This window comes from Salvelinus alpinus, chromosome 24 (genome assembly GCF_045679555.1).
Source record: "Salvelinus alpinus chromosome 24, SLU_Salpinus.1, whole genome shotgun sequence".
Lineage (NCBI taxonomy): Eukaryota > Metazoa > Chordata > Actinopteri > Salmoniformes > Salmonidae > Salvelinus > Salvelinus alpinus.
This window is the reverse complement of record NC_092109.1, coordinates 24,665,094-24,678,630: the sequence shown is the minus strand read 5'-3', so window position 1 is coordinate 24,678,630 and position 13,537 is coordinate 24,665,094. Positions and strand designations below refer to the sequence as shown.

Sequence of the window (13,537 nt, the reverse complement as noted above, 5' to 3'; positions counted from 1 at the left end):
TGAACGCCCATTTGATATTTTCTCACACGGTGGTGAACCATTTCCAGCAGTTACATAATGTTTGTCTGCCCTGCTCGACTGCCTTCGTTATCAACAACTGGCTTATCTGACGTCATCAGAGTTCTAGGAATATTGCTGTTCCACCTACTGGTTCCAGATCAGCTAACGAAACACAAATACTGTGACTGTGTGGCTACTCTGCAATAAATTAAAGGGGACCCGGGTCAGTTTTGGTACGCGAATGCGCGCACGTCCGAATGTGTGGAGGGAGTGCACGTGTTCCATTGACAGTCTTATGCAAGCCACCCTGCACACAGGCAAGATGTCCGAAGCTGCTGCTGTATCAGAGAATAACGGACTAAATGGTAGGTGTCTTCGAAATGCTTGGTTATATTTCATTGTCATTCTAATTGTTTATTAGAAAACTTGTCAGGTAATTTAAAACTGTGTATTTTGATACTTTACTATCTGGTTTTGAGAGATGAACAATCTACTGAGCTTTGGGTTGATTTTCTATGTAGACATGGAAAAGGGTTGTTGGAGGGCTAACATCGTGAACGGTGTGATATTTCTGTATAGATGGACCAATGGGATTTTAAGAGGCGGTGTAAACTGTTTGATTGACCAGCAGTAAACCAATCGTTGATGCACGTGGTGCTGAATAGGCGCGGCAATTTTGATGGCAATAAGACATAGAGATAAATGGAGGACTCTTTATCTATGCCGTTATAGTTTCTATGACAGCATGGGCAGCGCCATTGAGGCTACAACCCACAGGAACCTCCACCCAGTGGTGGACTACTATGACTACTTTCAAATGGCGGATGCCCTCAATGGCGCTGCCAATGCTAAAATAGCATTTTGGCCATTAGAGGCTTCTATAAATCTCTATGCAACAAGACGCGATGGAAGAAGAAGAAGAAGAAAGAGGTCTGAAAAATCCAAAATTGTGTTTGGCCAAATGTTTGGAATTTAAAAATGTTGTAATAGTTCACATAACCAAGGGCTGAGGAAAAAACATTCCGAAAACCTAACGAAATCTACTTTGAAATATTACTTCATTTTTATGCACAATCAGCTAATTTTGCATTGTGTAATAGTGTAATAGCTAACGTTACTTGTCGTCGATGTAAACAATACACATAGCCTACTGGGCTATTTAATCTGGTTTTGACTAGATGGGATCCAGCTAATGTCAGACAGAAGTGACTTTTTGTAGCAGGTTAGGATAATTAGGTTAATTAGGAAAGGGATTAGGGTTAGTTTAAATGCGAACAAATCTCCCCGACGCGACTCAGAACATGCGACTTTTGACGTCAATTTGACATTAGCTGCATCCCTTCTAGCCATGACCAGGATAATCTGCGAGTGTGAATTTATATGTAGACCAGCAAAGAGTGTCTGCCACACCTACCTCAACACACCTGTCAATGTGGGATTGCTGCACTCTAGAGTCTGGTCAATTTGTATACAGCCTGATACCTAATGGAAAATAATAATACAATATGATCAGTCTATAATGATCTATGTCATATATCATATGCTTTATTACAGGTGTATTCACTATATCAACCCCAAACATACATTTAACACAATTTAATCTTAACATTGCATTGTGATCTTCCTTTGTCAGAGTCTTCTACTCAATTGTGTTTGTCATTATGAGTGTGTCTATATGGATATGTCCTGTTAGCACATATTGATGGACTATGTGATCAGACTGGAATGGACTGAGGGACATGTTTATCAAGTGTCACACATACCATGCCTCTGGAGTAATTACACAGTCAGCTCTGTGTTAACCTGCCTTTATGGGGCTGGGTTTGGATGTGGTGGAGCATTACCAAGCCCTGAACCAGGGGGGCTCGTTGACTTGGCGCGCTGATTTATTTATGGACACAGTGGAGCGGGGACAGACGTTCTGGATATGTGGAAAGTGGAGAATGTTTTTTAGGACACACCAGGGCAAGGAGGGGTGGAGTACAAAAGTGGGGGTGGTGAGGCTGGGGATCAGAAGCTTTTCGTTCTGAAGTTTGAGAGTACAACTCGTGTCAGTTACGTGCTAGCTGCTGTGAGGGTCAGGGGGGAACAGGTTTATTATTGCTAGAGACAGCTTACTCACTCTGCCTATAAATAAGTGGACACTCATTTTTGCTGTGTAATTCTCAGAATTGAGTAAAGCTTCCTGTCCACTGAAGTGTCATTGTCAGATAAAAAAACTTTGGTACCAAACTCTGCATCTGCACTGTTCTTCAAGTAAATGTGTTTTTTTAAAGAGTAGTTTGTTAAAAGTAGTCATTGTGCATAGAGTTGTATGGTTTGTTTAACTTTGCAATCATTGGTTTTTGTTTGACACATTTTAAGGTGAAAAATCAGTCTCAGCATCACTCTGTTAGCGTGGAATTGCCCATCTCACTCCCATCCACACACTAGAAATTCAGTTGACTTTACTCTTCTTTTGTGAGTCTTTGGAGCCATTGGTTAGGCTATATATTTTATGGTAAGAACGAACCAGGATCTATGTTTCTCTACCCCGTTTGTTTGAATCTTTTCAGGGTGTCTACCAAGTTTTTATGCTGTTTCATGGATCCCCCACATCAAGTAAGCCAGGTGTCCAGGAGCTTCATGGGGTTTTGGTGGGCTTTGTTCCTGTGGGGTTCAAGCCAGCTTGTCAAGGGGTTGTGGATGGTGGTCAGGTCATAACACTAGGCTTCCTGGGCTTCTCTGTGACCTCCTACAACAGCTGATAATGGCTACACGACAGAGAGAGGAGCAGCCAGAACATTCGGCTCACTACTGGCACCATGGAAACCTTGTTTAGGTGATAGAGCATAGACAATAGCTGTAGATAGTGGCTCGGCTCATGCCACTGTGTCATCCTCGGGATGAACCTGGGTGCTGAGTCGTGCTTGGGGCAGGGGGGTGGGGACTGCTATCATCCAATGCCTGGCCAGCAAAAACAGTTTGCGCTAGTTACCATAGCCACAAAGTAAAAAAATGTCTAGATCATTTTTTTTGTTTTAAGGTTAGGATTAGGTGTACGGTTAGCAGTGTGGTTAAGGTTAGGTTTATAATAACATTTTAAGAAGAGAAATTGTAGAAATAGGTGGGGTTTATGACTTTGTGGCTGTGGTAACTAGTGACAACTCAGTGATACTGACTGAGAGGCTAAATCGGTTAGGCTAACTGTCACATGACCAGATTGTTTACTCTCTTGGCTATGAGATCATGTGCTCTGCTTGTGAGCTCTAGCTTCCTCGTTTCTGGCAGGATGTGTGATGGAAAATGAGAGAGAGATTTGAAATGTCTCTTTCTTTGAAACTTTTCTGTGTAATATTTACTGTTCATTTTTTATTGTTTATTTCACTTTTGTTTGTTATCTATTTCACTTGCATTGGCAATGTAAACATATGTTTCCCATGCCAATAAAGCCATTTGAATTCAATTGAGATACTGGATGTCTCTCCAGTGGCAGTATGTGGATGTCTCTTGCCCTGCAGCCACTTGCCTACCAATATAGCAGTGGTTTCCCGCCAAAGTTTGGACACACCTACTCATTCCAGAGTTTTTCTTTATTTGTACTATTATCTACATTGTAGAATACAAGGGAAGACATCAAAACTATGAAATAACACATATAGTATCATGTAGTAATCAAAGTCTTAAACAAATCAAATTAGCCACCCTTTGCCTTTGACAGCTTTGTACACTCTTGGAATTCTCTCAGTCCGGCTTTCAACTTACTCTTGAAAGTTGTAATAGTAGATGCACAAGGTGCAATTTTGAAATTGGGTAGTGCATCATCAGTTCCTCTTGTCATGTTAGTCAGATGCATACCTTAGAGAGCTATTTATAACTTGTCAGAAATGTCCAAATCAACTAGCCCATGTCAGCTAACGTTTTTCAGCTATGTTTTTTTGCCCATAGATTTTTGTTATCCAAATATTACATGAATACACATTAGACATGTCAAAATGTATAGAATTGCAAGAAAATTATCTTTAAAACTGCAACATTTTCTCTGCACCCCATGACAAAATGTGTAGAATTGCAGGAAATAAGCTTTAAACCTGCAAAACCAGTTTGTGTCATGAACAGTGTCTGTGCCCATAGAAATAGATGTGGCGCGCGCACGCTCGGGGGGGCGCGGGATGTTCCCCAATGCTGGAAGGGGGGCCCGGGTGCAAAAGTTTGGGAACCTGTGCAATAGAGGACCACAATGAAAACAAGTCTGACTTTTTGTGTGTATAATCTTCGGCAATTTTGGTACATGTATTGGTTGCCTGATGTGGCTTCTTTATGTATTTCAAATTGCCAAATCAAAACTTGTGTCAGTGTGACTCCGAATAGTTTGTATCCTAGCTGTTATTGGCACTCTCCCCTGTAGCCAGTCCCTGCCTGTGCTCATGTAGGAGCATGATCAGCTGGCTTGTATATCACAGCAGGGACTGTAAAAACTGACATCACATAGAGGTATTTACTGCCCTTTCACCATGCAGTAAATAGATACAAGACCGGCTTAGGGAGAGTTAAACTTCCATACTTGTGGTTGTGTGTTTCTGCCAGACTTTCTGTCTGTCTAGCTCAGCGTTCAACACAGTGCCCTCCAAGCTCATCACTAAGCTCAGGACCTTGGGACTAAAAACCTCTCTTGGCAACTGGATCCTGGACTTCCTGACAGCCGCCCCCAGGTGGTGAGAGTAGGCAACAACACACTCCCCACACTGACCCTCAACTCGGGTGCGTGTGTAGTTTCCTCCTGTACTCCCTGTTTACCCACAACTGAGTGGCCGCGCACGACCCCGACACCATCATTAAGTTTGCTGACAACACGACGGTGGTTTGCTGATCACCGATGACAATGAGGCAGCCTATAGGGAGGAGGTCAGTGAGGTGGTATGGTGCCAGGACAAAAACCTCTACCTGAATGTCAGCAAGACAAAGGAGCTGATCGTGGACTACAGGAAACGGAGTGCCGAGCACACCCCCATCCACATCAACAGGACTGTAGTGGAGCAGGTCGAGAGCTTCAAGTTCCTCTGTGTCCACATCCCTAAGGAATTATCATGGTCCAAACACACCAACACAATAGTAAAGAAGTTACGACAACACCTCTTCCCCTTCAGGAGAGTGAAAAGATTTGGCATGGGCCATCAGATCTTCAAAGTTTTACAGCTGCACAATTGAAAGCATCTTGACTGGAAGCCTCACTGCTTGGTATGGCAACTGCTTGGCATCCGACCGCAAGGTGCTACAGAGGGTAGAGCGTACTGTATATAGCTGCCCAGACTGCATTGATCCTTTTTGCGCTAACTCTTTTGACTCATCACATACGCTGCTGCTACTGTTTATTATCTATCCTGTTGCCTAGTCACTTTACCCCTACCTTTATGTACATATCCACCTCAATTGCCTCGTACCCCTGCACATCGACTCGGTACTGGTACCCCCTGTATATTGTCAAGTTATAGTTACTCATTGTGTATTTATTCTTCGAGTCATAGTTTTTTTTATTTTTTTTTATTTTTTTATCTCTACGTTGTTGGGAAGGGCCAGTAAGCATTTCACTGTTAGTAAGTCAGCATTTTCACCTGTTGTTTACAAAACGTGACAAATAAAATGTTGTTTGATCTTTATCCCCTTCATCTTCCCTTGTCTACATTCATGTCTTTTGAAAATATTTTTTTTAATCAGGAAAAAAAAAAATGTTTTTCTTATAATTTTTAGTCCAGCATACAGGCACAATGTCCCAAGGTCTGCTCTAACAGAAACCATAGTAATAACATCAACAATGAGATACAAAAACATACCAAAGTTTCTCTCTAGAGCTCAATAGGGATACATTTGCTTATTCTCCCCTTACTTTGGAATGTAACCAACGTCATGTGTCCCATGTGTGCTTGTCCTCAGGGTCCTGGGTGGAGTTGGAGATGAACAGAGCTGCGGCCACGACTGCAGCGGGGTTGTCCCAGTCTGCCTCTGCCGTAGGCCAGGCCCTGTGGCTGCTCCCCCTGCCTCAGGTGGAGGAGGAGGTGGAGGCCATGGTGGGGGGACTGGAGCACGTGCCCTCCTCATCCTCCATCCATAATGGAGACATGGAGAGGATTCTACTGGATGCTCAGCATGAGTCCAGCCACAGCAACTCTTCCTGTGACAGGTAGGGGGCAGAGTACAGTTCGAATCTTGGCCTTGGAAAACTAGGGAAAGATAATTAACCCCCCTGTTGTGTTCCTTTCATGTTAATTCATTCTGTGTTCCCGGTCCAAAATGAATAAATCCATAATAATACATATATTATCACCTAATGTTGTGTTAGATCTTTTTATCAACTTAAGTTCTTGTGAACATTACAAGTTTTGAACTTCTATTTGCTATTTATGGCCTGTAGCCCTCATTGACCTGAGCTCATACAACTCGTTTTTGAGTAAAAAAAGCATCATGTATGGATTATTTTGACAATAACAAATACTAAAATGAAACATATTGTGCTATTTATCACAGACTACTTTGTGTCAAAGTTTAACAAGGAATCTCTCCTCCTCTCCAGTGTCATGATCAAAGATATGATCAAGAGCCTCACATACAGTATATCGTTTGGTCATTGTGCTGCCACAGAATGAATTGTGAGCAAGGCCTCAAAAAAGCTTTATATTCCAGAGCTGCAAGAAAAGTTCTATATATTGTTGAAACAATGTTGCGATTGTTTGTGAGAATGCCAACAGATGTGGTTCCTGTGGGGGAAAGATTATATTGGGGAAAGGTTCCCGTGGGGGTTGCCATGGAAGCCAAGAAGGGAAGTGAGGTGTGTGTGTGTATGTGTGCTCAAACACACATGCATGTGGGGGTCTGGGAGATGAAGTGTGTCCATCTGATGAATGGGCATGTGCCTGAACTCAATTTTATACACTAATTGTAGTCTCACCCATTCATTTCTAATGACCGGTCATTTTTGACGGGGAACACCACAGGTGTACAAAAGTTAAATAAAACAGTCAAAATGTTATGAAAGTCATCAAAATGTATTTTGTGTGTTCAGATGCCCTGTGTGGACAAAGTCATGGAACCTTATGACAATCAGATTAAATTAACTCAATTTTTCAGAGAGAACTTGTAAATCGGTCCAATTCGACACAGCAGGAGGGTTAAAAATCTTTTGATTTCCCTGGTGAGGTCACGTACTAGCCCACAATTAATGTAGATTTAATATCTGAATTCATATAGTATGAAATGTGCTGTGATGGCGATGTAAATAGAATCGATTTACAATAGGAAACAACATCCTCATCAGCTGTGTGTGCGCAGGGTGAAGTCCCCCACCAAACTCAAATTCACTCACACTGTGTGCGTTCCATTTCTGACCCATGAGGATGCCTGCCATAAACCCAGGCTTATCTGATCACCCAGATTCAGTCAGCTGTCAATGAGTCACCTGACAATGTTTACCAGGGGTGTTTCTACAACAGCTTACTATCTGCAGAAGCTCACAGATAGACAGACTCATCCATCCACTTTGAGGTTGCAGGCTGAGAGGCAAAGTGAGATCATAATAGAGGCAAGATCTGCATGCACATTTAGCCATTAGAGATAAAATCTCTTGATTAATATATTGGGAATTTGAACATGCCCCAAAACTTCAACCTGATTACTGCCTATAAGAGTACATTCTCATTCACCAAGGGAGAAAAGACTTGGAGTGCAGTGATTGGCTGTAACAGTTTGTTATTTTGTTGTTTGATCCTCCCTACAGTCCTCCCCGGCCTCATAGTCCCCAGGAGGATGATCATGATGGACAGATCATATTTGATGTGGACGTGAGCAGCAGAAGAGACAGCCAAGTAAGAGTTATTGCTCAGTCTGCCTGAGCTGCCTACGTCACTTGTCTGTTTCCATGGCAATATAACCTGCTGCTTCCCTCACTCTCTGTATCATTGTGAATGACAACCAAAGCATTTGTTACTATGGTGATGGCGGCAGGAAACCCCGGTGGGTTTGAATCCATGGGCATGGCAGTAGCCATAGCTTCAGGTTCCATTGCAGTTACACACACACACACACACACACACACACACACACACACACACACACACACACACACACACACACACACACACACACACACACATACACACACACACTGTCGGTGGATGACATGGCAAAGCCACACTCTTGTCTGTTGATGAATGGAGACTTGACTCTATGTGCCTGTAACCATGGCAGCCTCACACACAGGGTTTATTGTAAGGTCTGTACTGTATGGGCGATCGGCCATATAGTCTTAGTGGCTCGACCTAGGATGAGTTGGATGGGCTTGTTGATTTTACTTAAATCAGTGTCCTAATGCTCTGCGTGTGTTCCTGTGCAGTCAGAGGAGGATGCCCTGGAGAAGGAGAGGGACATGGATATCCTCATGAAGGACTCCAACTGGGTAGCAGACTGGTCCAGTCGGCCCGAGAACATTCCCCCTAAGTGAGTGATGTACACAGCCCATTGCTCCTAAAACGTACAAGTCTTAGTGTATCTGGTCTCCTTGGTAAATCCTAGTGTGTTTGCATTATACTACTTAGACTGAACATTTTGACATGATGAAGAGAAGATGAATTATACTGTTATTGACAACTTTGGTTTTTCGTTGAAGAGTGAATGGTAAACTGGATGATGATGATGATGATAATGTTGACGTTACTGTATGGTAACTATAATGTGTTCTTGCCTGTAGGGAGTTCCATTTCCGCCACCCCCGGCGTTCAGATACACTCAGCATGAGAAATACAGGGGCGATGAAGAAAGGAGGCGTCTTCTCTTCAGAGTTCCTCAAAGTGTTCATCCCCTCGCTGTTACTGTCACACATCCTGGTTCTGGGGCTGGGGTAAGAGAAAACATAGGACACTATTTGGCCATCAACCTCAGCTCGGCAATCATTTCTGTGATAAATGTGATGTCACTTTTTTTATGCAGGCAGACCCATTGATGGGTTGAAACAAACATTATGGAATGTTTGTTTTAACCCATCAATGGGTCTGCCTGCAGAATAACATTTTCCATTATTTAGCCTTTAACTGGCTAAGTAAACACTCTATTCATAGATGAATGTAGACACACACAGCAATTCCCAAATGGAATCTCATGAACAGCTTTTAATTTCCTTTTGTTTACAGTTAACATAAAATTAGAAAACCCCAATCCGATCCAATATAGAATGTGGTTAGGAAAATTGAGAGGACTGTTTTGTTTACTGGAAATCAGATACCCCTAGAACAGAACTGCATGTACAGAAAATTATGAAACAATATATTATGAACTCTGACTCATACCTGCTCACACACACACACACACACACACACACACACACACACACACACACACACACACACACACACACACACACACACACACACACACACACACACACACACACACACACACACACACACACACACACACAAACACTTCCATGCAGTTTTCTGTATAGACCAGCAGAGGGTGTGTGGCGGCAGCAGACAGTGGGAAACTGCAATGCTCCAGCCCTGTTTATATCTGTGTCTGGCTGGTAAAACAGCTGCTGCTGACATGGATATACACCTGCACCACACCCTTAACACACACTTTATGACAGCATACATTATACATTTCATGACAGGGACACACTTCATCTGTCACTTATCAACCTACTAGTTAATGACTCAGGGTATAACTGCCCTCTCCCTCTCTCCCCCTTCAGGGTGTACATTGGGAAGAGGTTGACCACGCCCCCTACAAGCTCTTTCTGAGCGGGAAACTGAAAAAGTGCCTGACGAATGGCTGTAATTTTTTGGGGGGGAAATGTTGCTGTTTTATGAAGAATGCCCATCTCTCCTCAAACTTTCTTTCTCTCCGTTACCCCTCTTTCTCTCTCTCTGTGCTTTTTCCCACCTGTCAAAGCATTTCCTCTTCCTGTATCCTGCGCAGACCTGAGATGTGCTGTTCTCAGGACAGATGCGTTGCACTTTCTCTTATTTTACCACCTGCCCCCCTTTCTATCAGTCATTTTCTGACTGCTTCCAGAGTAAGGCCATATTCCCTTTTGCTCCTGTTTGGGTGGGTATTTTGGGAAGCGGCAAAGCGTAAAACCAAACCTAACTCTTCTACACACTAGCTCCAGCACTCTGTAATTGCCTGGTTGTACGAGAGAGAGCTGTCTGCCCTACAGATTTTGAAGATAGAAGTAGCCCAAGATCGTGCCACCTACAACAGTGGTTGGGTGTAACTCTCAAAGCCTGAAAAGGTCCAACCAAATTCAGAAAAAAGAAGCTAACCTGAAGATGTGAGCATGCCTTTGAAAGTAATCATTTTGTTCAGAAGTAGAAACACAATTTACTATAGTTGTTTTGGTATTTTCGTATAAATATATTTTACCACAAGTGGTGTATTGATAATGAAGCCTGGGTTTTGATTATGAAGGGTGTTACCATAGTGGCCATCTCAAACCCACAACCACCTGATGCTGTGCACTGGAGGGAATCTGCTTGGCCTGTCAGATGAGATGTCTACAAGACCTATGGTATCAGGAATATATCTACACCTTGATGGAAAATATCATATTACACATGTATCCAGTTGTTAATCATTATAAAAATGTATGTCATTTCAAATGCATTTGAAACTATTTTTAAAACTGACATGAATGACTGGAAAATGATGGATATATTCCTCCTATTAAATGTAAACTGACACAGTTGTTTTGTGGGTGGAAGTTGGGTAGCCACACTGAGGTGGTGTGTTTGTTCTGGTGTGTGTCATTCTCTTGTTTGTCTGTTTTGAGTTCTCTACAACATATCACGGGCCTAGTTATTTAGGCCTGGTTCACTGGGTAGACCTCTGATATGCCTGCACAACTGTGACAGGTCAACTTCCCACCTTACACACCTCTACAACATACATGCATACACTTAAGAACAAGCTCATGTGGGTTGTTAGTCCAGCTGGAGAGAGATAAACCCTGATGTTTCACCACACTGATAGCAGGAGCTGGAATGGAGTCCAGATGCAGAATAGTTTGAGAGGCACAACCCCATGTCCAAACTTAAGCATGCTCTGACTGTCACGGCGACCTATGTCACAGTGCTCCAAGATGGACAGCAGTATTTCAAAGTTGACACAATGTGCTGTTTGTACTAACTCCACCATTGGACCTTGCTGAGATCAACCTCTTGTATACAGTATCTTATTTTTATCTCCCTCTACACAACTGCCAAAAGGAACTGAGGTCCACCTTGAAACTCAACTGTTCTGAGTAACCACGTGCCTCACCTCTGTTCCCAAGCCTCCATTGTGGTTCTGTTGGTCTCACTGCCTGTGATCAGACATTGAGAGGCTACTCTATGGCATGTTTTTGGGGTGTTGTTTTTTCTCTCAATGAGTTTTATTGTCTGTATTGTTATGACATTGGAGTCTGAACAGACAGCATGAGGTATAGCTATGATGAGACGGAACTACAGGGATTTAATGAAGATGATGTTTTCAGTCTGAAATGAGGATGTTAGATAGACACCTTGCAAGGCCCAAAGTGAAAAGGAAAAGGAATGTGTAGAAATGGTTCCCCTCAGACTGCTATGGTAACAATAGTTATTATCATACACATCCTTTTGATTTCATTTGATGTTTTTTCCCCTCATTGGAAAATGTAAAAATAATTTGTCAATAAAATTCCCTGAATCAAGCTGAATTGTTTCTAAGGAGTCTTTTGTGACTGATCAACTACACTGAACAAAAATATAAACGCAACATGCGACAATTTCAACGATTTTACTGAGTTACAGTTCATATAAGAAAATCTGTCAATTGATAAATTCAATGGGCCCTAATCTATGGATTTCACATGAAGCTGCAGGGGTGTGGCCATGGGTGAGTCTGGAAGGGCATAGGCCCACCAACTTGGGAGCCAGGCCCAACCAATCAGAATTCGTTTTTCCCCACAAAAGGGCTTTATTTCAGACAGAAATACTCCTCAGTTTCATCAGCTGTCCAGGTGGCTGGTCTCAGACGATCCTGCAGGTGAAAAAGCTGGATGTGGAGGTCCTAGGCTGGCGTGGTTACACGTGGTCTGTGGTTGTGAGGCCGGTTGGACGTACTGCCAAATTCTCTAAAATTATGTAGGAGGCGGCTTATGGTAGAGAAATGAACCACTCAATAATCTGGAAACAGCTCTGGTGGACATTCCTGCAGTCAGCATGCCAATTGCATGCTCCCTCAAAAGTTGAGACATCTTTGGCATTGTGTTGTGTGACAAAACTGCACCTTTTTGAGTGGTCTTTTATTGTCCCCAGCACAAGGTGCACCTGTGTAATGATCATGCTGTTTAATCAGCTTTTTGATATGCCACACCTGTCAGGTGGATGGATTATCTTGGCAAAGGAGAAATGTTCACTAACAGGGATGTAAACCAATTTGTGCACAACATTTGAGAGAAATAAGCGTTGTGTGCATATGGAAAATGTCTGGGATCTTATATTTCAGCTCATGAAACATCGGATCAACACTTGTTGCGTTTATATTTTTTGTTCAGTTTAGAAACACACACAAACTTAAATGCACCATCTCACTATTGTCATGGTTTTGGTATTTTCCTAAACAGCTATTGTGCTCAGAAGGACATTTGGGGAATGCATTGGAGGGACACCCCTTTCAGCTGCATCTGGTCTCCTACCCAGGTACCAGCCAGAGCCCATTCCTGCTTTGCTTCAGATAAAAGCCAGCAGGTAGAGGCAGGGTGATATGGCTGCTAGCCAGTCCTCATACCTCAGCCTATAACACTCAGTCTGTTGTTATATTCCAGAGCCTTCATTTGGAACTGGTCAGGCATACACAACACCAAATGTTTAGCAGAGTGCGCACCTGCACAGTCATTTGTCATGCAATGGAGCTCGTCATGTCTCTCCCTGAATGTCTCTAGGGAGGCCATAGGCCTGGTTCTGCTGACTGGCACCTTTTGTTATGCTGGTGAATGAGGACCCAAAAGCGACTTAATAGAAACAGAGTCTTTATTCCAGTCTTAAACAAAAACCGATACTCCTGGATATTATCTTAGGTAAATCCAAAACAGGAAAACTGAAATCCTCTCGTCAGTAGAGAGGAACGACTGGAGACGCGGCCACAGACTGCAGGTCGCTTCGGGAAGGCACAGGCCGTAGCTGACATAGACACCTGCTCACACGCAGCATCTGAAGAAGGCAAAAACACGACAGGGCGGAACAAGGACACAGAACAGCAAACATCAAACAAGGATCCGACAAGGACAGAAGCGGAAAACAGAGGGAGAAATAGGGACTCTAATCAGAGGGCAAAATAGGGGACAGGTGTGAAAGAGTAAATGAGGTAGTTAGGAGAATGAGGAACAGCTGGGAGCAGGAACGGAACGATAGAGAGAGAGAGCGAGAGAGGGAGAGAGGGAGGGAGAGAGAGGGAAAGAACCTAATAAGACCAGCAGAGGGAAACGAATAGAAGGGAAGCACAGGGACAAGACATGATAATCAATGACAAAACATGACAGTACCCCCCCACT

The 13,537-nt window shown here is 43.0% G+C and overlaps 1 protein-coding gene across 3 annotated transcripts; it reads left to right on the top strand.

The window, feature by feature from the left end:
• Window positions 1–80: 80 nt before the first annotated feature.
• LOC139552382 (BCL2/adenovirus E1B 19 kDa protein-interacting protein 3-like) lies at window positions 81–11,695 on the top strand. 3 transcript variants are annotated; one of them, XR_011670423.1, is made up of 7 exons: window positions 120–365; window positions 5,911–6,157; window positions 7,748–7,835; window positions 8,363–8,466; window positions 8,717–8,866; window positions 9,719–10,300; window positions 10,438–11,695. XR_011670423.1 is itself a non-coding variant. In XM_071364094.1 (6 exons), exons 1-6 carry the CDS (start codon window positions 242–244, stop codon window positions 9,765–9,767), a joined length of 762 nt encoding a protein of 253 aa, XP_071220195.1. In that variant the 5' UTR covers window positions 81–241; the 3' UTR covers window positions 9,768–11,695. The 3 variants fall into 3 exon arrangements, 2 of the variants coding, with proteins under 2 accessions (XP_071220195.1, XP_071220196.1); XM_071364094.1 differs by having other exon boundaries at window positions 81–365; window positions 9,719–11,695; XM_071364095.1 differs by lacking the exon at window positions 120–365 and adding an exon at window positions 509–930 and having other exon boundaries at window positions 9,719–11,695.
• Window positions 11,696–13,537: the final 1,842 nt, after the last annotated feature.